At 43.6% G+C, this 24,315-nt stretch overlaps 1 protein-coding gene across 3 annotated transcripts in view; it reads left to right on the top strand.

The window, feature by feature from the left end:
- Positions 1-24,315, top strand: part of LOC115145016 (oxysterol-binding protein-related protein 9-like) — a 43,187-nt gene that overhangs the window by 7,755 nt on the left and 11,117 nt on the right. For 2 of the 3 annotated variants that reach the window (XM_029686221.2, XM_029686220.2), the window contains exons 2-8: positions 4,259-4,309; positions 6,106-6,184; positions 12,662-12,738; positions 22,605-22,700; positions 22,834-22,878; positions 23,665-23,694; positions 23,794-23,844. In XM_029686221.2, the coding sequence (XP_029542081.1) occupies positions 4,259-4,309; positions 6,106-6,184; positions 12,662-12,738; positions 22,605-22,700; positions 22,834-22,878; positions 23,665-23,694; positions 23,794-23,844 (429 nt within the window). Of the gene's footprint in view, positions 1-4,258; positions 4,310-6,105; positions 6,185-12,661; positions 12,739-16,658; positions 16,881-22,604; positions 22,701-22,833; positions 22,879-23,664; positions 23,695-23,793; positions 23,845-24,315 lie in introns of those variants that run through there. The other variant, XM_029686222.2, reaches the window with a different exon arrangement.

The following is a 24,315-nucleotide window of genomic DNA, read 5'->3' as shown; positions in this document are numbered from 1 at the left end:
AGGAGAAGATTAATTGTGTGTCGTCTGCATAGCAATGATAGGAGAGACCATGTGAGGTTATGACAGAGCCAAGTGACTTGGTGTATAGCGAGAATAGGAGAGGGCCTAGAACAGAGCCCTGGGGGACACCAGTGGTGAGGGCACGTGGTGAGGAGACGGATTCTCGCCACGCCACCTGGTAGGAGCGACCTGTCAGGTAGGACGCAATCCAAGCGTGGGCCGCGCCGGAGATGCCCAACTCGGAGAGGGTGGAGAGGAGGATCTGATGGTTCACAGTATCGAAGGCAGCCGATAGGTCTAGAAGGATGAGAGCAGAGGAGAGAGAGTTAGCTTTAGCAGTGCGGAGCGCCTCCGTGATACAGAGAAGAGCAGTCTCAGTTGAATGACTAGTCTTGAAACCTGACTGATTTGCATCAAGAAGGTCATTCTGAGAGAGATAGCGGGAGAGCTGGCCAAGGACGGCACGTCCAAGAGTTTTGGAGAGAAAAGAAAGAAGGGATACTGGTCTGTAGTTGTTGACATCGGAGGGATCGAGTGTAGGTTTTTTCAGAAGGGGTGCAACTCTCGCTCTCTTGAAGACAGGAGGGACGTAGCCAGCGGTCAGGGATGAGTTGATGAGCGAGGTGAGGTAAGGGAGAAGGTCACCGGAGATGGTCTGGAGAAGAGAGGAGGGGATAGGGTCAAGCGGGCAGGTTGTTGGGCGGCCGGCCGTCACAAGACGCGAGATGTCATCTGGAGAGAGAGGGGAGAAAGAGGTCAGAGCACAGGGTAGGGCAGTGTGAGCAGAACCAGCGGTGTCGTTTGACTTAGCAAACGAGGATCGGATGTCGTCGACCTTTTCAAAATGGTTGACGAAGTCATCTGCAGAGAGGGAGGAGGGAGGGGGAGGAGGATTCAAGAGGGAGGAGAAGGTGGCAACGAGCTTCCTAGGGTTAGAGGCAGATGCTTGGAATTTAGAGTGGTAGAAAGTGGCTTTAGCAGCAGAGACAGAGGAGGAAAATGTAGAGAGGAGGGAGTGAAAGGATGCCAGGTCCGCAGGGAGGCGAGTTTTCCTCCATTTCCGCTCGGCTGCCCGGAGCCCTGTTCTGTGAGCTCGCAATGAGTCGTCGAGCCACGGAGCGGGAGGGGAGGACCGAGCCGGCCTGGAGGATTGTGGACATAGAGAGTCAAAGGATGCAGAAAGGGAGGAGAGGAGGGTTGAGGAGGCAGAATCAGGAGATAGGTTGGAGAAGGTTTGAGCAGAGGGAAGAGATGATAGGATGGAAGAGGAGAGAGTAGCGGGGGAGAGAGAGCGAAGGTTGGGACGGCGCGATACCATCCGAGTAGGGGCAGTGTGGGAAGTGTTGGATGAGAGCGAGAGGGAAAAGGATACAAGGTAGTGGTCGGAGACTTGGAGGGGAGTTGCAATGAGGTTAGTGGAGGAACAGCATCTAGTAAAGATGAGGTCGAGCGTATTGCCTGCCTTGTGAGTAGGGGGAAGGTGAGAGGGTGAGGTCAAAAGAGGAGAGGAGTGGAAAGAAGGAGGCAGAGAGGAATGAGTCAAAGGTAGACGTGGGGAGGTTAAAGTCGCCCAGAACTGTGAGAGGTGAGCCGTCCTCAGGAAAGGAGCTTATCAAGGCATCAAGCTCATTGATGAACTCTCCGAGGGAACCTGGAGGGCGATAAATGATAAGGATGTTAAGCCTGAAAGGGCTGGTAACTGTGACAGCATGGAATTCAAAGGAGGCGATAGACAGATTGGTAAGGGGAGAAAGAGAGAATGACCACTTGGGAGAGATGAGGATCCCGGTGCCACCACCCCGCTGACCAGAAGCTCTCGGGGTGTGCGAGAGCACGTGGGCGGACGAAGAGAGAGCAGTAGGAGTAGCGGTGTTGTCTGTGGTGATCCATGTTTCCGTCAGAGCCAAGAAGTCGAAGGACTGGAGGGAGGCATAGGCTGAGATGAACTCTGCCTTGTTGGCCGCAGATCGGCAGTTCCAGAGGCTACCGGAGACCTGGAACTCCACGTGGGTCGTGCGCGCTGGGACCACCAGATTAGGGTGGCCGCGGCCATGCGGTGTGGAGCGTTTGTATGGTCTGTGCAGAGAGGAGAGAACAGGGATAGACAGACACATAGTTGACAGGCTAGAGAAGAGGCTACGCTAATGCAGAGGAGATTGGAATGACAAGTGGACTACACATCTCGAATGTTCAGAAAGTTAAGCTTACGTAGCAAGAATCTAATTGACTAAAGTGATTAAAATGATACAGTACTGCTGGGGTAGGCTAGCTGCGTTGTTGACACTACCCTAATCAAGTCGTACCGTTGAGTGTGAAGTTTCTACAATGCTGCTTTTCGGGAGCTAGCTGGCTAGCTAGCAGTGTTGGTTACGTTACGTTGCGTTAGGAGAACGACAATAGCTGGCTAGCTAACCTAGAAAATCGCTCTAGACTACACAATTATCTTTGAAGCAAAGACGGCTATGTAGCTAGCTATGTAGCTAGCTACGATCAAACAAATCACACCGTTGGGACTGTAATGAAATGAAATGAAAATGTGATACTACCTGTGGAGCGAAGCGGAATGCGACCGGAATGCGAAAGTTCTATTCAGTAGACGTTGGCTGGCTGTTGGCTAGCTAGGAGTGTCTCCTACGTTAAGGACGACAAAATAGCTGGCTAGCTAACCTCGGTGAATTAAGATAATCACTCTAAGACTACACACTCTAAACTACACAATTATCTTGGATACGAAGACAGCAAAGACAACTATGTAGCTATCTAACACTACACTAATCAAGTCGTTCAGGACTGTTTTTCTTTCTGCATTGTTGGGAAGGGCAGTAAGTAAGCGTTTCACTGTTAGGCTAAACCTGTTGTTTATGAAGCATGGGAGATACAATTTTATTTCGATTTTTGTTGATGGTGGTGGAAAACGTTGTCTCAGGCGCTGCTCCAGAATCTCCCATAAGTGTTTTATTGGGTTGAGATCTGGTGACTGAGGGGCATACACACACACCCTATAAACCCCATGTGCTCCTTTGAGACCCCTCTTTCAAAGTCACCAAAATCTCTTCTAGCCATGGTTGACTAAATAAGGGGCAACTGGCCATTTTTATGAACTGAAAAGAAATGTAAACGCAACATGCAACAATTTCAGACTTTTCTGAGTTACAGTAAAATCTATCAAATGCAATTGTGTTTGTTGTCCATAGTTTATGCCTGCCCATGGGTGTCAGTGGGGTTATCAGCAAACTGCTCGCCCACATAACGGTGGTGAGGCCGGTTGGACGTATTTCCAAGTTCTCTAAAATGACGTTGGAGTCGGCTTATGGTAGGGAAATTAACGTTCAATTCTCTGGCGGACATTCCTGCAGTCAGCATGCCAATTGCACACTCCCTCAACTTGAGACATCTGTGGCAGTGTTGTGTGACAACTGCACATTTTAGTGGCGTTTTATTGTCCCCAGCACAAGGTGCACCTGTGTAATGATCGTGCTGCTTAAACAGCTTCTTGATATGCCACACCTGTCAGGTGGATGGATTGTCTTGGCAAAGGAGAAATGCACACTTATAGGGATGTTAACACGTGTGTTGTGTGTGTGTGTGTGCACACAGAATTTGAGAGAAATAAGCTTTCTGTGCGTATAGAACATTTCTGGGATCTTTTATTTTAGCTCATGAAACATGGGGCCACACTTTACATGTTGTATTTATATTTTTGTTCAGTGTACATGACCCTAAGCATGATGGGATGTTTTAATTTCTTAACTCAGGAACTACAATTGTGTGGAAGCACCAGCTTTCAATATATTTTATCCTTCATATCCTTCATAATGAAGTGTTTTCTTTATTTTGGGAGTATCTGCTGGTACTAAACAAATTCAATGTGACCCTACACTGAACAACAGTAGTAGGGGCACTTTTGGTTACAGTGTATGTAATTTATAGCCGGAGTGCCAGTCTTTGTGCGATCATGTCAACTCATCAATCATTGTTATACCAAACATTTGGCTTGACAATGGACTTGGCAAGAGCACAAACAGATCTGGGACCAGTCTCAAACTGTGGCTGTGTCATACTTGCAGATGAGATGCTATACTAGAGCACTCAACTCTGTCTTGCAGGGATTTTTACCGGAGAATCTTAGCTTGCTATCTACATGTATGATGTTCCAGGAACTTTTCACTGGTGAACTTGATAAACTTAGAGTGGAAATGTGGGGGGGGTAGTGTGTGTGTGTGTGATTGAAACCTATTTTGTTCTTGTTCATTTTCAGTCCAAGGACAAGATGATGCGTGGCTCTAGAAGAGGATGTGTGCGTCTCCGGGTAAGGATCTGGTTTGGGTTGTTGATCATGCTCATTAGCCTATGTGCTAAGAGGGACAATTTGCATCTGCTGAACAAGTAGATATTTTCCTATCTAGCCTAATACTGTTCTGTTGTAGTTCTTTGGCTATACAATACAAGGCTATTTAATATCAGCACTTTCCAGAAGTTTGTGAAAATATTGCCACTAGATGGCAGCATTTGATTTATTACTTATACCTGCAATAGACACTAACAAAATAGGATTTTTTGTTTCCTAAAATGGATCCTTGCTGGCCCATTGACTTGCCCTTTGTTTTTTCTATCCTCAAGGAACTAACTATACATAATTTAGTAGCATAGCATTCAGAGATCTACTTTGAACTTCAGCTCAAACAGAGGTTTTACTTTTTAAACAAATAGTTTTATATATTGGAATGTCTTGGGGGAAACAACCTGTTTGGTATATTTTTTGAATCAAGACTAGATGAAGTAGGATTTTAATTCTTTATTCTAATACTTTTATGAGTAGAGGTAATAATTGGGCAAACATACCATCTTGAATTCAGTACCCACAATTGAAAAACGCATACGTTTTGAATAGCCCATTTTTAGGGTAAGAGTACAACGTGTGAGTATCGTCATCTGCGTAGTTGTCTTTGTTTTGTTTTTTGAACTTAAGTTTTGGCAATAATTTGTGAAGGACAACTCACTGTCAGAATTAGTTTATTTTTGCCAAGAGACAATGTTCACATTTATGCAAAAATACCTTTCATAGACATCACACACTCTGCTGCAATCCACAGCTTTGAGAAAACAACAGTTGGCTAGATTCTCAAGCTTGTGAAATTGATACCCCTCTTTCTTGTTGGTTGGTCAGATGATCAATAATGGAATTGTGAAAACAATATTTCTCATGACTTTCATCTGTTTTGTGCGGATTTTGAAGGTATATGAGCATTCGCATGTTTGTGTTGTCAGGTAAAGCGAACATATCTTACTCTGAGCAGCATTTTCCTAGATTCATATATGTGTACAAAGTCTGACTTTATGTAGAGTTGTGTGTGTTGTAATGTTTGGGCGTTTAGCCAATCTACTATTAAAAAGTGTCAAGCATAAAATTATTGACTTGCAGGCATAGCCTGATTGAATATGGAATTGTGCTATACATTGATTGATTACTAGCGTAGTTGAGTATATTTCCTCCTAGTACAAGCTTTAGACAGTTGGGACAGTACAGTGGATTTAGAAACACACAAGGGCTAAACGCACACCACATGTATAAACACCTAGGTTACATTATTTCTAGCCTAATTACACTCATGGCTAGTTGAACGCGCGTTCCTCATTTTGTACCAGTCCCTTTGTCTGTGTGAAGCCAGCTGCCAGGGCATTGTCTTTTAATGAGTCATCATATACTGTAGTGGTTCTCTGTGATAATGGATGACTACACCTCACCCTCGGTACATGGAAAGTCTTAATGCATCTTTATGGGTAATTATATCAGAAATGTTTTACTTAATGAAAAGATAAGCATAAGCCTTTTTTTCCCCCAAGGTTGGTTTTGACAAGCAATCAGGTTTGAGATATACTGTTGCTAGGTGCCATGCCACAAATAGTTCTGCAGAGATTTTCTTTCCTTCTATGCAGCTGGTCCCCAATGTCTGTCTGTTCGATACCTGTTCCTGCATCTCTCCCTCCACCCAGGCACCCCCTCCTCTTTCCCTCATTCTCCCATGCCTCGGCGGGTTTTTGATAGTGAGCAAGAGAGGGGGATGGTGACGTCTCACTGCCTCCTCTTCCTTTTTGGTTTCCCAGGGAGCTGTAATAGGAATCGATGACGAGGACGACAGCACATTCACCATCACTGTGGACCAGAAGACTTTCCATTTTCAAGGTGAGTCTCTTGTTTTGTTTTTTTTCTCCTCCCCTCTCCCTCACCTCCCACTCTGCTGACTCCCATGTTGTTTGGAGTAAATCTGTCAATGCTGCATATGGCCGTCTGCTCGCGTGTAGGCTCTCTTTGTAGCTTGTTTTTTTCTTTCTCTCTCTCTCTCTCATACGCTCTTTCCTGCCTTTTTTAAAAGGAGGATTATTATATCGGTGCGTCAACACAAGCAGACACGCACATCTAGGCATTTGAGTGGCTCGTCGTCTCTGTGGAACCTTCCTCTTTCATCAGCAGCATCTGGCAGCTTTGCAAAGTAGAAGTGAAATGGGTAGGGGCTAAAGCAAGATTTATTCCACACCAAGATTCTTCTGTAATGGAAAGAAGCGAAGGAGGCTCTTTTTTTAAGGAAGATTACTTGCATTTTCTACCGCCTCTGGGAATAAAACGAATACTGCTGAGCTAAAAGCCGAGCTATCTGCACTGCCGCTCCCCACCCTGAACACCGCCACTTCACAGAGACAGGACTGGCCCCTCTCCCAGACACCCCTCACCCCACCCTGAACACCGCCACTTCACAGAGACAGGACTGGCCCCTCTCCCAGACACCCCTCACCCCACCCCTTTTCCCCGGACAGCAGCTACACCGTCCGTCCACCAAGCGGACCGCTCTCCTCCAGGTCTCTAACCTCCTCCACCTTGTCACAACCCCATCCTCACGCCCCCCCTCCACCCACCCACAGCCACCACTACCGCCACCAGCACGTTATCCATGGTGGGCCCACCTCCACCTCCTCCATGCCATCTCCCATTGCTATGTTCCGAAACTGTATGCTGTGGTTCTACAAAAGGAAGGGTAAGGAGATGTATGCATGCTGGCCTCGGTTAGCAGGTCGAAGGGCATGATTCAGTGAAGCAGCGGTAGTAGCCGTTTCCTACGTATTTGTGTTGGTGGTTTTGTAGCTTACCGTTTTCTTTGATATACTGTGTTTTCTATAGCGGTTGTTTAACGTGGAAGACGTTTCATGAACTTTTAGAAAATATGTTTAAAAGGCTTGATGGTTTAAAGAAACAGTATTATGGAAGATTGTTTCTTAGAGGTGCATTGTCAGGTCACCTGTTTATTAAGACTGTCGGCTGAGGTCATAATTCTATAATATTGTTATGTCTGATTCAATTTGAAATTCATATGTCAAGTTTGAGTTCTAATTCCTATTTCTATTGTCATAACTAAGCCAGTTTTCATTTTGTCTTTTGGTCTACTATTATGCGTATCTCCAAATGTCATCTGAGTTCACCCTTTAAAAAATGCATCCTTGAAAGACTTTTGGATTCCTAGCTCTGGGGAGTGAAATAAGGATGCTCCTCCAGATGATGCCTCCAAGTTGAAAAGCTATTCTACGATTACGTGGAAAAGATGGGAACTTCACGGCCATTTCACAACTCATCTGTCACCCAAGCCTATGGGAATTATTTTCTATCACAAGGACATACTCATTTCCACTTGAAAAGGACACAAAGGATATATGCGCTACTCCTCCAGATGTTTCCTGTTGGAGATGCGTTACTTGGGATCCAGCTGATGTTACACACGTTTGTTCTGGAGTGGTGCTGCGGCAGGCAGGCGGGCTGTGTCAGAAGAGGAAGAGGACTGGAGCAGAGCATGGGTGAGGTATGGGGCGGCCACAGATGACGGCTGCAGAGAGAGAGGCTCTGTATTTCTATTTCGAGGATCATCCATAATTCATCAGGCTCTTTTTCTGGCGGAGCATCAGATCCCTCCAACTCCCACTTTACACAGCACACCCCCTGTGTGCTAAAGAGCTCTTTACCCGGCCCCCATACAGACAAAAATGTTTAGCCTGGGAAACTGCTGAATGCAATGGCCAAGCCCATGACGAGCAGGTTGCCTGTTGTAGAGAGGAGGTCTAGTGGTTCTGCGCAGTATATGGATTATAGCACTGTGTACATGCAAAGTGATGTATGACCAGGTATTGAGCTTATCTTGGGGGATAGCTGACCTGTATGTGACCTGGGGGGATGACTCCAGTAAATGTGTGTTAGAAAGGGTCTGTGACTAGAATGGAGCTGTGATGCCTTGTCATCATACCTGTTCTGCAAGGGGCTCTTACCTCAGCACAGTGACCGCACAGAGCAGTCTGCTTCAGTATAGTCTGTAGCTAGGAAATAACATTTACTCTGTTTTCTCCCTAAAAAGAACATGCCGTCATTAGCACACACAGAGATTTACTCCAAACCACTCTCTCATTCATCATACTACTTTATGGTGTTTACCAAAAACTGCTGTGCATCATACCATCTACATTCCATTCATTCAGACAAATAGGGGAGGCAGAAGAAGAGGTGAACAATATATGATTCACATCCTTTGAAGGAAGGCAGCAGAGCAGTTTTGATTGGTGTGTCTTAGGAATGTGATAATGCATAACCAGAGAGGAAATGGAATCATCTGCTTGTTAGGCACTAGCAGTGTGTCTGTCAGACTGCTGTCACCTTGCTGAAGACTCTCCGGTCTCTCCACTGTCCCCCGCCTCTTTATCTCTCTGGGCCTGGCTGTCAGTAATAAGCCGTGCTCTGGAGAATGCCCTCTTTGTGCACTAATGGCCCAGGAGTTAATAATAATACACTTTGCTTTCATCCAGAGGAGCCACCTACCTTCTGGGGGAGAGGGGAAGCATTAGGTCCTAATTGGGTTGTGAGTGCGTGCCCTGTCATGGCCTGTTTGGGCTCTGTGTTGAACTCTGGGGGACTGCACACGTTTATGACTTGCCTAGGCTTCAAGCCACCACTGCTATTCATGTAAAACAGTCACACCAAGAGTTCATATTATATAAATGAAGAAAATTGGAACCACTAGACGTGCTGTACAGAACCATTTGTTTTATTGGTCTCCAAGTTCTGTAAGTGTTCAATATCTTCTACTGTTGTTAATTTTCTGTTGCTATCACTTCATCAGCAATGTCTGTAGCTTATATCATGCTCAAGACTGACCCCAGTAATGATGGTTGGTGTTATGACAGACTTCGCATTCCCTCTGCTGGCTAGGAGTGGCCATGTTTGTCATGCACAGTAAATGTCACACAGGGATGGTACAGTGTTTGCTTGCAAGTCACAGATGGGTGTAGAACTGACCAAACAGTGCACCCTCACTGTCACACAAAGGGCTTTAGGTAGAAGGGAGATTCTTCATTAGCTCTTTACATGCCATGCAACCAGGTAGAAAGTAGTGCTCTTTCAATCTAATAATCAAGCAAGCATCTTTGATTTCTCTTTTTTTTGTTGGACACTGATGTGACACCAACATACAGTATTTCATACAATTTTTCTTACAATACAGGATGTTTGTTTTGCGCCATTCTCACGGCAGATTGACCCTATTGCTATTATGGGGTAGACACGCATCTATAGAAAGGTTTTGTAAAGCAAAGTGCGCCTCAATTAAATTATCACAGACATTGAGGTGAGAGGGTGTTGAGGCAACGGGGTGAGGGCCTGGCATGAGCCCTGGATGCTTCTAATGTCTTTAAAAGCTTTGGGCTTTCATCCTGAGCTCCTATCCATCAATCATCTGGGTACACTGTATTTTACATCTCTATTAAACTTCCCCAGGCCACCAGTCACCTGTGACGAAATACTGGATTGCCCATTATGATTGTAGTTTTTGTCCTTTAAAAAAAAAAAATTGTATTTCATGTTTTCGCAATGCTGTTTGCTTAATTGCGATCAGAAAACAAACAATTCTCAAATGTTTATGTTGATAACGTTTCTTTGTTTATAAAATGCAGCAAACATTTATGAAAATGTGTCAATGTTCCCTTTCAGATTTTGGACTGTTTAACTTTAACTCGATAGGCATATTTAGATGGATTAACCCACAGACCCATAACATCTCCCTCAAGCTCTTGTTCAATTCCCACAGCCATCAATCAGAATAATAGGATGACTCAGAAAAATGTATGAAAACATTAGTAGCCTCAACTAGTCTAAAGAAGGCCAGTTTTATTGCTTCTTTAATCAGAACAACCGTTTTCATCTGTGCTAACATAATTGCAAAAGGGTTTTCTAATGATCAGTTAGCTAATCCAGGTTTCTCATTTTAAAAAGACTATCACAACATGCCGTTGGAACGCCTATGTAGATATTCCATAACAAATCTGCCGTTTCTAGCTACAATGGTCATTTATAATATTAACAATGTCTACACTATTTCTAATCAATTTGATGTTATTTTAATGGACCAAAACATGTGCTTTTACTTTTTTTTAAACAAGTACATTTCTAAGTGACCCCAAACTTTTGAACCGTAGTGTATACATGTTGTTCAATCATTGCACCCACACTGCTCGCGGGTGTCTGCATAGCTGGGCGCTAAAATATAACTTATTTCTATTTGTGACGCTCAACGTGCTGCAAGTTCTGCCTCTCAAATCTTCTCATTGGTTTTTAGGAACATATACCTACATGGGTGATTGAAAAATGAACTGATGTCCACACTCCAGTCAGTTGTACTAATGCACCGTGAAGTTGGTTGCCAACCGCCATATAAAGTCCAAAGAAGAAAAAGAAGCCTGAAGGAAGAGAGATGACGAGAAACAAATTCGGTTTACCGTTTTATCTGTGGATTAATTGGAGGAGTAGAGGACCTTGTGCATTTCAGGTCAAATAACAACCCAATGTTTATATCCCAGAACAAATTAGCTAGCAACAGCAAGCTAGCTATCTAAATTGCTATAAATGTTTCATGTTTTTTGACCTGTCCCCAAATAAATACAGTTGGTTCAGAGTTTGTTTTGATATTTCAACCTGTGTGTCCTGATCTCGTCTGGTGTTTGGGGGAGAAAATCAACTTGCATGTGATGGCGCGTGCGGTCTGGTCCGCATGTGAGGCGGCATTGGCCCGCACTCTTATGCCTCATGTCCAGCTGCATCAAACTTTTTGCGTTCTGGGGGAAGTCAATACAATTGGTGCATTGAATGACTTCTGGATGCTGCGCAAGGCTGAGGTGTGTACCGCATGCTTTCAGTATTTTCAACTGGTGTGTTGCTTTACTGTGCTGTGGTACGAAGGAAAGTACACACACAGACTCCAACTGGCTAGGTTTTTTTGAAGAGTAAAATAATCCACTTGTTAAATAAAGTTTTTTTAAACTAGGTTTAACTAGGCAAGTCAGTTAAGAACAAATTCTTATTTACAAGGACTGCCTACCAGGGAACAGTGGGTTAACTGCCTTGTTCAGGGGCAGAACGACAGATGTCAGTGCGGGGATTTGATCTAACAACCTTTCGGTTACTGGCCCAATGCTTTAACCACTAGGCTACCTGCCGTCCCCAAACTAGTTTTAACAAGTGGATTACTTTTGCTCTTCACTCGCAGTTGCTTAGTAGCCCAGGCCTACTTCTGACCAGAAGCCTATGGCTTCACTGACTTGTCTGATAATCAATCAATCAATGTGATTTTGTTTCACTGAATCTCTGTCTGTGTAGGCTATTTGGGTAATTGGTTTCTGGCTGGGCAAATAAGTGGAGGTGGCATAGCTAATCGTCGTTTACTCATCTATCACCGATCAGAAACGTTAACCATGCAATAATGTAGCCTAAATGAAGTGCAGGACTATTATGTTGCCCCATCGCGTATAGCCTACTCCAAAAATCCAGAGGTTGTGAAATATGAACACCAGACCTGTATTTCAAATAGGATCGGTATTATTATGAAAGTCCACTCAATCTAATGCCTGCTCCCTAACGAAGTGGAGAGAGGGTCAAAAAGAGATTAAACGTGGATGGGCTTGGGCTATGTTTCAAAATATCACTGTAATGGGGGTAGGTGTGTCGTCGGTTTTAATGAACAAAATAATGAACTATTGATTTCATTCATTTGGACGTAACATAAATAAACTCAAAATATGCCATTCAATTGTTTTTGAAGTTACGTTTAATTAGTCTTATGTTTATTAGGACCTGCCTAAACAAATTTAATAATGGATTTATTTTGATGGTGTATATTCAATGGTTTATTAAAATTGACGCCCAACCACATCTGCACACCACTACTACCACTCGTCACCAGTAAGGCGTATGCAGACAAGAATGTGGTAAAAATGCAAAAATACTGAGTATAGAGGTTCCATGGACTCTGGGCTCGTAAGTGTAAATATTAGAGGCTTTATTTGCTCTGTTTATTTGCTATGAGGGTGCAGCCGTGCCTGGCAACAGGCTGTGTGTGTCGTCAGGAGACCTGCCTTCCTACTCTCTTGCCCAGCGACGCACCAGAAGGGTTGCAAGAACCCCCCAGCAACTGCATGGCACAGCACAATGAGCACATAGCTAACTAGTTGGGCAAGATGAGCACAGATGAGGTGCTCTAGTCCTTGTTGTAGCTACTAGGTTATGCACTCCGTTGCTGTTGTGATAATACCCATCTGTACTATGGCTGATCTGGTGTGTTTTGTGCGCTTTCCCTCTCAGCTCGAGATGCAGACGAACGGGAGAAGTGGATCCATGCCTTAGAGGGGACTATTCTCCGCCACACCCTTCAACTGCGGGTAAGTCACTCACTCACTGATCTGTTCAGACTAGCTTCACACTAGTGATACTGGCTGTACTAGTGCCTTGCCCCTGAGTTCAGCCTGAGAGGAAAGAGATTTTGCTCAACATATTTACATGGGAATAACTTTGGCTGTTGTTGTGCATAGTTTTTCATTTTTATTCAGTGTGTGCGTGTGTGTGTGTGTGTGTGTGTGTCTTTTAACCTTCAAAGAAAGACCATAATGTAGTATTTCTTAAATCTGCTTTTTTGATTACTTAAGACCACAGGAAATGATAGAGGAACTGTTGAGAACATTAGGCAATAGCAGTTCATGTTTAACCTTTTGAAGTGTATTTGTGGAGGTCTTTTGGATGCAGGAAGTTGGTATACAGAATGAATATAATGTCTATGTCAGCCTCATCCAAGCTAGTAGCACTGGGACACTGCTGACAGACTCAGGCATCTGGTCTAGAGGTCGACAGATTAATCGGAATGGCTGATTTAATTAGGGGCGATTTCAAGTTTTCATAACAATCGGAAATTGGTATTTTGGGGCGCCGATAATTTTTTTTTTTATACCTTTTATTTAACTAGGCAAGTCAGTTAAGAACACATTCTTATTTTCAATGACGGCCTAGGAATGGTGGGTTAACTGCCTTGTTCAGGGGCACAACGACAGATTTTCACCTTGTCAGCTCGGGGGTTCAATCTTGCAACCTTACAGTTAACTAGTCCAACGCAATAACGACCTGCCTCTCTCTCTCGTTGCACTCCACAAGGAGACTGCCTGTTACGCGAATGCAGTAAACCAAGGTAAGTTTCTAGCTAGCATTAAACTTATCTTATAAAAAACAATCAATCATAATCACTAGTTAACTACACATGGTTGATGATATTACTAGATATTATCTAGTGTGTCCTGCGTTGCATAAAATCTGACTGAGCATACAAGTATCTAAGTATCTGACTGAGCGGTGGTAGGCAGAAGCAGGCGTGTAAACATTCATTCACAATCGCACGAAAGTGCTGTTTGCCAGCAGCTCTTCGTTGTGCGTCAAGCATTGCGCTGTTTATGACTTCAAGCCTATCAACTCCCAAGATTAGGCTGGTGTAACCGATGTGAAATGGCTAGCTAGTTAGCGTGCGCTAATAGTGTTTCAAAAGTCACTCGCTCTGAGCCTTCTAGTAGTTGTTTCCCTTTCTCTGCATGGGTAACGCTGCTTCGATGGTGGCTGTTGTCGTGTTGCTGGTTCGAGCCCAGGGAGGAGCGAGGAGAGGAAAGGAAGCTATACTGTTACACTGGCAATACTAAAGTGCCTATAAGAACATCCGATAGTCGAGGGCCTCCCGGGTGGCGCAGTGGTTAAGGGCGCTGTACTGCTGCGCCAACTGTGCCGCCAGAAACTCTGGGTTCGCGCCCAGGCTCTGTCGTAACCGGCCGCGACCGGGAGGTCCGTGGGGCGACGCACGATTGGCCTAGCGTCGTCCGGGTTAGGGAGGGTTTGGCCGGCAGGGATATATATCCTTGTCTCATCAGCGACTCCTGTGGTGGGCCGGGCGCAGTGCACGCTAACCAAGGTTGCAAGGTGTTTCCTCCGACTGGCTTCCGGGTTGGATGCGCGCTGTCTTAAGAAGCAGTGCGGCTTGGTTGGGTTGTGTATCGGAGGATGCATGACTTTCAACCTTCATCTCTCGAGCCGTACGGGAGTTGTAGCGATGAGACAAGATAGTAACAATTGGATACCATGAAATTGGGGAGAAAAAGGGGTAAAAATATAAATAAAAAATTAAATAAAAAAGAACATCCAAGGTTAATGAAATACATGGTATAGAGGGTCTATCAAACTATTATTTTAATCTATTCACAGTAATCATATTTGTATTTCATTAACCTTGGATGTTCTTTTTTTATTTTATTTTTTATTTATATTTTTACCCCTTTTTCTCCCCAATTTCGTTAGGGTTAAGGAGTCATCTGAGAATAGAAGGAATTAGTGCGCTCTCTTTTTGATCCCGTCTCCTTCGCTCCTTCTGTGCGGTGTGCACTGCCACTGTGCAACTTCCCATTTACACACACACACCAGGCACCTGCCACTCACAACAACAAAGATGAGAGGTCACATCTTCCTCTCTGACAAGCCGTTTTAACTCTCTATTTTTGCATATGAGGTTTGGTCCAACAGAATCAGTCATGGACACCGAAACACATTGAGACATTATTTTACATGTAATAGAAGAGAACTTAACCTTGTCTCAACTCCTCAAATAGTGCACAGAGCAGACTACTAAAACAGAGATATCAAGGAACATTGAGTACGTTTACATGTACACTAATAATTCGATGTTAAACTGATTATGGCAGTAGGCAGAGTTATTCTGATTATCTTAATCAGCCCAAGGTCATCATCAAAGTAAGCAAAGGCCGATTAAAACACCTGGTTTTCTCAACAATCTTTTGAGTTATTAGGGCATGTAAACATTTGCTAGCATAAGCAGCTTCCTTCTTTTGCATGAGTGAAGTGAGTTCAGGAAAATCTTAACCATTTCTAATATGAATACTTTTTCACATATAAACTGTATGTCCAAACTTTGAATCAAATAGGTTTCACAAAAATAACATGGTCACTGTGGTATAACTTTTATTTTGATTTTCTGCATTTATCAGTCCCATCAGGTAACCAGATTTCAGATGTCTCCATGTAACAGGATTATTAAGGAAATCGTTCTTCTTGCAAAACATGTAACCGTTGAAATCAAACTATTATTTGAATCTATTCACAGTAATCATATATATATATATATATATATATATTGATTCTGGAAAATTAATGCTCAGTTTGTGGTGTGCGGTATTGCGTTACGTTGTACCGCTAGCAGCATTTTAGCCAAAGACTAATACTGGCTGTCTAGTCTGTTTTATAAATGTACAATAAGCATAAAACACTATGTAAGGAATAGGCAACTCGTTCTCATTCTGAGGAATAAGGTATATCACTTGATTTCATCATCTGAACAGAGTGGACAGGTTAGCATGCTGTTCAAACAGTTGGAGATGGACAGAAGGCTGTGTTCATAACAATTCAACTGTTCTACCTTGTTTGCTAGCAAATAGATCCAAGTTGGTTAAACTTTAAATATAAAGATTAGCTGGCTACTCACTAACACATAGGCCGGTGTGTGAGAGATTGTTTATGAGATCTGTGTTCATTTTCTATAATACCTGCTACAAGAAGTTTGTCATTATTAGTGAATGTGCATTATGCATAGTTCTGATTAAATTTGTAACAAGAAGGCATTTTCATAGGCCACCCTGAATGTATTAGATTATTGCTGACTGTTTTTAAATGCAGTGCATTTGACCTTTAATTGTACAACAAAGCTTATTTGGAGAAAAAATTGAAAAAATGTAGATAGGATTTTTAGGCCATTATCTCCCAGCCCAAAAGCGTGTCTGTCCCTGTGTGGTTAGGTGCACCAGGATCGTAGTTGGGCTGTTGGTTGGTGATGGGCAAGCCATAAAGAGAGTGCTGTGTATTAGTCGCTCTATGAACTGCCAATTTCCAGCTATTAATTTAGTCTGTGCTTTTTGATTGGCTCATAAATATACTTTCTCTCACCTCCCTTCATTCTACCCTCAAGTTGTTTATTTATGTTCTGTTCCGCTTTCCTTTTCTAACCCACTCCTCTCGTCCCCTGTGTAAAAAAAAATAGTAATACAAAAAACGTTGCTGACTGACTGGGTGTATCTGCCTGCTTGCAGACACTGTGGAAGCATGCAGTCATAGTGACATAATTTGACCTGGAACCAATCAGAGCCCTGCTTACTCTCAGCCAGACATCTGCCTTCAGTTTATCCAACCAGGGCAGCTGTTGTTGCTTGTCACAGGCTTGTGCTGCCTTTCGATTTTTTTTTTTGTAAGAACGTCTGTACTTCCTGTAAAAGAGAGAAGGATCCTGGATGAACTTTTTCCTGTGTATGCTGCTGCTCAGCTGATGTAGAACATACCAGACAGGTTTGGTGTGGTTTCTGCTGACAGTCAGGAAGTGTGGAGAGCACAAGAACAGCCGTGTGTTTGAGTAGCGGAGGAGAGAGGGGCTTTGGGGTCAGTGTTGGCCTTTGCAGTCTGACGAGGCATGTCCCTCACAGCTCGGCGTCCTGTGAGTACCACATTGGGGGGAAACGGTTGGTGGCTGTGCGATGATGCAGTCCTTAACTGGGGCATGCTGTGTGGAAAGCAAAATGGGTGGGTTTCCAGTGTTGGGTGGGTTTCCAGTGTCGGGTGGGTGTGGGCAGGTATTGTCTGGTTAGAGGAAGCCACAGATTTAGTGAACATGGCAAAGCTGCAGTCTCTAGCCTACATGACTGTCCTCTGGGTTTATAAGATGCTCTTGTCAAGCAGAAAGATCCCCTCCATCATTGTAATATGAACTTGTGTAGACATAACAGAAATAACGAGCAAGAGGGATTCTCTTTTTCCCTGGTTTGTTTGTAGTGCCAAAGGCTTTGTCCCTTGTGATTGAGGTCATTGTCATTGATGGTATTTTATCGAACCTAAAGTACAACGGACCCACTCAAGTGTTTGATATATAAATACTATATGGTAAAGTTCCCTGTGAAATATGGGCTGGAATGGTTTTTGATCACTTGGGGGGATATGGTGATGGATATGTTTTAATTGTAATATTGAAAGGTCAAAATGCTGTGGTTGAGAATGAGTTTCTAGGTCTTTTTCAGGAAGTTGCTACGCATTTCATTTCTGTATTTTGGCCTTGTTGTGTTCCAGAAAAAATGGGGGACATGTTAAAAGTAACTGCATAAAGTTACTATGAAACCAAGGTAAATAAGGGGAAGCAGGTAGCCTAGTGGTTAGAGCGTTGGGCCAGTAAGCTGACAAGGTAAAAATCTGTCCTTCTGCCCCTGAACAAGGCAGTTACTTACTTACTGACTTTATTGTCCCCATGGGGACATTTTGTTGCAGTGTCATGTACACATTTAAAGTGACATTTAAATACAAAACAAAATTCACAATACAACTTTCATAACATTTACATACCAATAAAACATTTAAAATAATAAAATTACAATGATAAAGACAAGCCTGCTGGGTCGATAGGAACTGAGTCGATAGGAACATTAGCCTGAGCTATTTAGGAGGGATATCACACCTGGCACAAATTATTGTCTAGTTGTGTTTTTCCTGCTGAGGGGTGTCCTATACCTGCGCCCAGAGGGGAGTATTTTAAAGTCCGGGTACAGGGGGTAGCTTGGGTCTAAAAGGATTTTGTGAGCCTTGTGGAGTGCCCTGACCTTAAAGATCTCATCCAGGCCTGTCTGTTTGACTCCATGTACCTTGCAGAGGGCCCTGACCTTAAAGATCTCATCCAGGCCTGTCTGTTTGACTCCAAGTACCTTGCTTGCTGTGGTGATCCTTCTCAGCATATTTCTCTGGCTGACAGTGGCATTGCCAAACCAACAAACAATACAAAAAGTTAATAATATCAATGAAGGATTTGTAAAAACAGAGTCCTTATAGTAGAGATGGCCGCCTCGCTTCGCGTTCCTAGGAAACTATGCAGTTTTTTGTTTTTTTACGTGTTATTTCTTACATTAGTACCCCAGGTCATCTTAGGTTTCATTACATACAGTCGAGAAGAACTACTGAATATAAGATCAGCGTCAACTCACCATCAGTACGACCAAGAATATGTTTTCCGCGACGCGGATCCTGTGTTCTGCCTTACAAACAGGACAACGGAATGGATCGCATGCAGTGACCCAAGGAAACGACTCCGAAAAAGAGGGAAACGTAGCGGTCTTCTGGTCAAACTCCGAAAAAGGGCACATCGCGCACCACTCCCCAGCATTCTTCTTGCCAATGTCCAGTCTCTTGACAACAAGGTTGATGAAATCCGAGCAAGGGTAGCATTCCAGAGGGACATCAGAGACTGCAACGTTCTCTGCTTCACGGAAACATGGCTTACTGGGAAGACGCTATCCGATGCGGTGCAGCCAACGGGTTTCTCCACGCATGGCGCCGACAGAAACAAACATCTTTCTGGTAAGAAGAGTGGCGGGGGCGTATGCCTCATGACTAACGAGACATGGTGTGATGAAGGAAACATACAGGAACTCAAATCCTTCTGTTCACCTGATTTAGAATTCCTCACAATCAAATGTAGACCGCATTATCTTCCAAGAGAATTCTCTTCGATTTATAATCACAGCCGTATATATCCCCCCCCCAAGCAGACACGTCGATGGCTCTGAACAAACTTTATTTAACTCTTTGTAAACTGGAAACCATTTATCCGGAGGCTGCATTCATTGTAGCTGGGGATTTTAACAAAGCTAATCTGAAAACAAGACTCCCTAAATTTTATCAGCATATCGATTGCGCAACCAGGGGTGGTAAAACCTTGGATCACTGTTACTCTAACTTCCGCGACGCATATAAGGCCCTGCCCCGCCCCCCTTTCGGAAAAGCTGACCACGACTCCATTTTGTTGATCCCTGCCTACAGGCAGAAACTGAAACAAGAGGCTCCCACGCTGAGGTCTGTCCAACGCTGGTCAGACCAAGCTGACTCCACACTCCAAGACTGCTTCCATCACGTGGACTGGGACATGTTTCGTATTGCGTCAGATAAAAATATTGACGAATACGCTGATTCGGTGTGCGAGTTCATTAGAACGTGCGTCGAAGATGTCGTTCCCATAGCAACGATAAAAACATTCCCTAACCAGAAACCGTGGATTGATGGCAGCATTCGCGTGAAACTGAAAGCGCGAACCACTGCTTTTAATCAGGGCAAGGTGACCGGAAACATGACAGAATATAAACAATGCAGCTATTCCCTCCGCAAGGCTATCAAACAAGCTAAGCATCAGCATAGAGACAAAGTAGAATCTCAATTCAATGGCTCAGACACAAGAGGTATGTGGCAGGGTCTACAGTCAATCACGGACTACAAGAAGAAACCCAGCCCAGTCACGGACCAGGATGTCTTGCTCCCAGGCAGACTAAATCACTTTTTTGCCAGCTTTGAGGACAATACAGTGCCACTGACACGGCCTGCAACGAAAACATGCGGTCTCTCCTTCACTGCAGCCGAGGTGAGTAAGACATTTAAACGTGTTAACCCTCGCAAGGCTGCAGGCCCAGACGGCATCCCCAGCCGCGCCCTCAGAGCATGCGCAGACCAGCTGGCCGGTGTGTTTACGGACATATTCAATCAATCCCTATACCAGTCTGCTGTTCCCACATGCTTCAAGAGGGCCACCATTGTTCCTGTTCCCAAGAAAGCTAAGGTAACTGAGCTAAACGACTACCGCCCCGTAGCACTCACTTCCGTCATCATGAAGTGCTTTGAGAGACTAGTCAAGGACCATATCACCTCCACCCTACCTGACACCCTAGACCCACTCCAATTTGCTTACCGCCCAAATAGGTCCACAGACGATGCAATCTCAACCACACTGCACACTGCCCTAACCCACCTGGACAAGAGGAATACCTATGTGAGAATGCTGTTCATCGACTACAGCCTCGGCATTCAACACCATAGTACCCTCCAAGCTCGTCATCAAGCTCGAGACCCTGGGTCTCGACCCCGCCCTGTGCAACTGGGTACTGGACTTCCTGACGGGCCGCCCCAGGTGGTGAGGGTAGGCAACAACATCTCCTCCCCGCTGATCCTCAACACGGGGGCCCCACAAGGGTGCGTTCTGAGCCCTCTCCTGTACTCCCTGTTCACCCACGACTGCGTGGCCACGCACGCTCCAACTCAATCATCAAGTTTGCGGACGACACAACAGTGGTAGGCTTGATTACCAACAACGACGAGACGGCCTACAGGGAGGAGGTGAGGGCCCTCGGAGTGTGGTGTCAGGAAAATAACCTCGCACTCAACGCCAACAAAACTAAGGAGATGATTGTGGACTTCAGGAAACAGCAGAGGAACACCCCTATCCACATCGATAAAACAGTAGTGGAGAGGGTAGCAAGTTTTAAGTTCCTCGGCATACACATCACAGACAAACTGAATTGGTCCACTCACACTGACAGCGTCGTGAAGAAGGCGCAGCAGCGCCTCTTCAACCTCAGGAGGCTGAAGAAATTTGGCTTGTCACCAAAAGCACTCACAAACTTCTACAGATGCACAATCGAGAGCATCCTGGCGGGCTGTATCACCGCCTGGTACGGCAACTGCTCCGCCTCAACCGTAAGGCTCTCCAGAGGGTAGTGAGGTCTGCACAACGCATCACCGGGGCAAACTACCTGCCCTCCAGGACACCTACACCACCCGATGTTACAGGAAGGCCATAAAGATCATCAAGGACATCAACCACCCGAACCACTGCCTGTTCACCCCGCTATCATCCAGAAGGCGAGGTCAGTACAGGTGCATCAAAGCTGGGACCGAGAGACTGAAAAACAGCTTCTATCTCAAGGCCATCATACTGTTAAACAGCCACCACTAACATTGAGTGGCTGCTGCCAACACACTGTCATTGACACTGACCCAACTCCAGCCACTTTAATAATGGGAATTGATGGGAAATGATGTAAATATATCACTAGCCACTTTAAACAATGCTACCTTATATAATGTTACTTACCCTACATTATTCATCTCATATGCGTACGTATATACTGTACTCTACATCATCGACTGCATCCTTATGTAATACATGTATCACTAGCCACTTTAACTATGCCACTTTGTTTACATACTCATCTCATATGTATATACTGTACTCGATACCATCTACTGTATGCTGCTCTGTACCATCACCAATTCATATATCCTTATGTACATATTCTTTATCCCCTTACACTGTGTATAAGACAGTAGTTTTGGAATTGTTAGTTAGATTACTTGTTGGTTATCACTGCATTGTCGGAACTAGAAGCACAAGCATTTCGCTACACTCGCATTAACATCTGCTAACCATGTGTATGTGACAAATAAAATTTGATTTGATTGATTTGATTTACAGTCAACATTAAAAGATCCCAGCTTTTTGAGAAAGTACAGTCTCTGTTGACTTTTTGTAGATCTGGTCTGTAACATTTACTCCACTGAAGCTTATTGTCCAAGAGGACACCCAGGTATTTTGTATTTCTCTATAATCTTTATATTCTGACCTCTGATAGATGTTGCAGAGGTATGTGTTGTACACTTCCTGAAGTCTAACCCACGGTTCCCCGGTAGCCCGTCATTGTAAATAAGAATATGTTCTTAACTGACTTGCCTAGTTAAATATATATATAATATATATATATATATATATTTTTTTTTAAAGTAATTTTTATCAGTTCCACACTATGATCAGTTAGTGCCTTTTTGCTTGGTAGGGCAGGTCAGTCGGGCATCTGGTCAGTCGGGCATCTGGTCACCTGTTCAGCAAATAATTACTACCACCTAATGGATATTATGCAAGGAAATGATCTCTGTCAGTCTGTGGTTATTGATGGGAACCTAAGGACTTGGAAGGTGATTGACACTCGGCCAGACTCCCCAACCTCCTCCTGCACATACTCAAACACATACTCCGTGTCATGTAGATACATTTACAACTTAATTCCATTTGCCATGGGTTTCTTGATGCAATTAGTTGAACTATTCCTATCACTCCACTTACAGTACAATGCTGGAAGCTTCTCCCAAACTGTTGCTGTTTTTCTGCTGCTACAACCTGCTTTTTCAAAGCCCCACTTGGGAATTTAAGTACTTTTTTTTTTCATCCGCCTACAAGCTTTCAAAGTATACACAATGGCAGAGTAAAATTCTTAGTCCAAAATAAGTTACCAGATGGGAGCAGAAAACTGTCATAAAGTTAGACTAAGAATGTTCTGCTGTTTTTTATTTTCTATTTTAGGAGGCAGAGACAGGATTTGTTCCAAGTGTCGAAGACTTCGATAAGAAACTTGCAGAGGCTGACGCATACCTACAAATTCTAATTGATCAGTTAAAGGTGAGGCTTCTCCACATTTGGGTGACTATGTATGACCGTGACTCTAATAAAACCTTGTGATCTATGAATGTTTGTTTAATTTGGCTCCTGATCCTCTTCAGCTCAGATTGATTGCATCTCCACTCTCTTCCAGCTCTTCGATGAGAAAATCAAAGATGGCAATGAAGAGTCATGCAGAGTGAGTGACGTCTCTGTTTCATCTCTTGTCAACAGAACGATGCCTGATAATTAATGACACAAAGATAATATTTTTATAACACTTTATTTTAAGGGTCTGTAATAAACCATTTATAAGGAATGTATAAATTGTGTTCACCATTGATGAAGCATTACTCCCACATTAATCAACCATTTACTAATCATTAGTGCAATCTTTTTTCAGTCCCTAATCTAAATTGTGTGCTATTTATACTTTCTAAATGTTTTGAGTGACCAGTGTAATTTCTCACAAGAAGATGGGCATGCCATTTATGCAGTACCTGGTAAAAGAATAAGCACACAACTGAGCATGTTTAAGAAAATGCATATAAAATACATGTGAATAACTAGTTTTCTAACATTTACAAATGTGGGAGTAATGAGTTAATAAATGGTGAGCAAACAGGTTGTAAATGCTTTAGCTGTGATTCACTTCCTTATTGAGATCCTGAGTTTTGTTTTTGGTCAGTTTGTAACATTTAAACTCTGTAGCTTATTTAATATGGTGAGGACAATGACCTATTATGTAGTGATTAATATAGAACACAGCTATAGAGGGAATGTCATCATTGCTCGTCCAGTCTAATTCCATGGTTGTGGAAGAGTTTGAACAAAGCTGGTTTCCGTGTTAGTTTCACTTTGCCGATCTTTCTCAATCCATGATTTTACCTAACTTTCAGTCATGATTTCCAAGTCTCGTCAGGTGGTGAAACAGCCATTTGTAAATGTATTTCTCCCCCCCCCTTTTTTTGTTTTTTTTGTTTAGAAAATTGAACATTTGAAGGAAACCACATGTGTAAGTAAAACCCCATTTGTAAATGTCCTTATTTTCAGAATCATCTCCTGTTGGAGGTTGAGAGCGGTGTTTTATTGTCTGTGATGTTTTTCATTTCAGAGTATGGTAGAGTCCATCAAGCACTGTATTGTATTGCTGCAGATTGCCAAGGTAAAAAGGGTTCATTCCTTTGACTGTTGCACAGGGGTAGGCAATGTTTTTGGCTTGAGGGCCACATCAGGATTACAAAATTCAGCGGAAGGCTGCGGAGATTTTTTTTCTAACTGATTTGTTCGTTAAGAGCGAGCCAAGAAAAGGGCAGTTATTTGAAAACGTATAGATCCTTTATAATTTCAACATACTTTCAAACTAGTTTTAGATGTTCAAGAGTGGCCTGGAGTGTTTTTTTTATTTAACCCAAATGAAAAAAACACTAAAACCCGCGGGCCAGATCAAATGAGCAACCAACCGGCAAGCCGTATGTTGCCCACCCCTGGTGTTGGGGCTCTCATTGCATTACTGTCATGTCATTGTTGTGAGAACATCACGGTGCACTGCTTGTTTTAGCCATGCCAGTAGTTTTCCACTTGACTACAGCCTAGGTTGTAGTTTATTGTGGGCAGTTTGCTACATTCCATTAGG

This window comes from Oncorhynchus nerka, linkage group LG17, assembly GCF_034236695.1.
Source record: "Oncorhynchus nerka isolate Pitt River linkage group LG17, Oner_Uvic_2.0, whole genome shotgun sequence".
NCBI lineage: Eukaryota > Metazoa > Chordata > Actinopteri > Salmoniformes > Salmonidae > Oncorhynchus > Oncorhynchus nerka.
The sequence above is the reverse complement of the archived record's forward strand: the minus strand, read 5'-3'. Positions and strand labels throughout refer to the sequence as shown.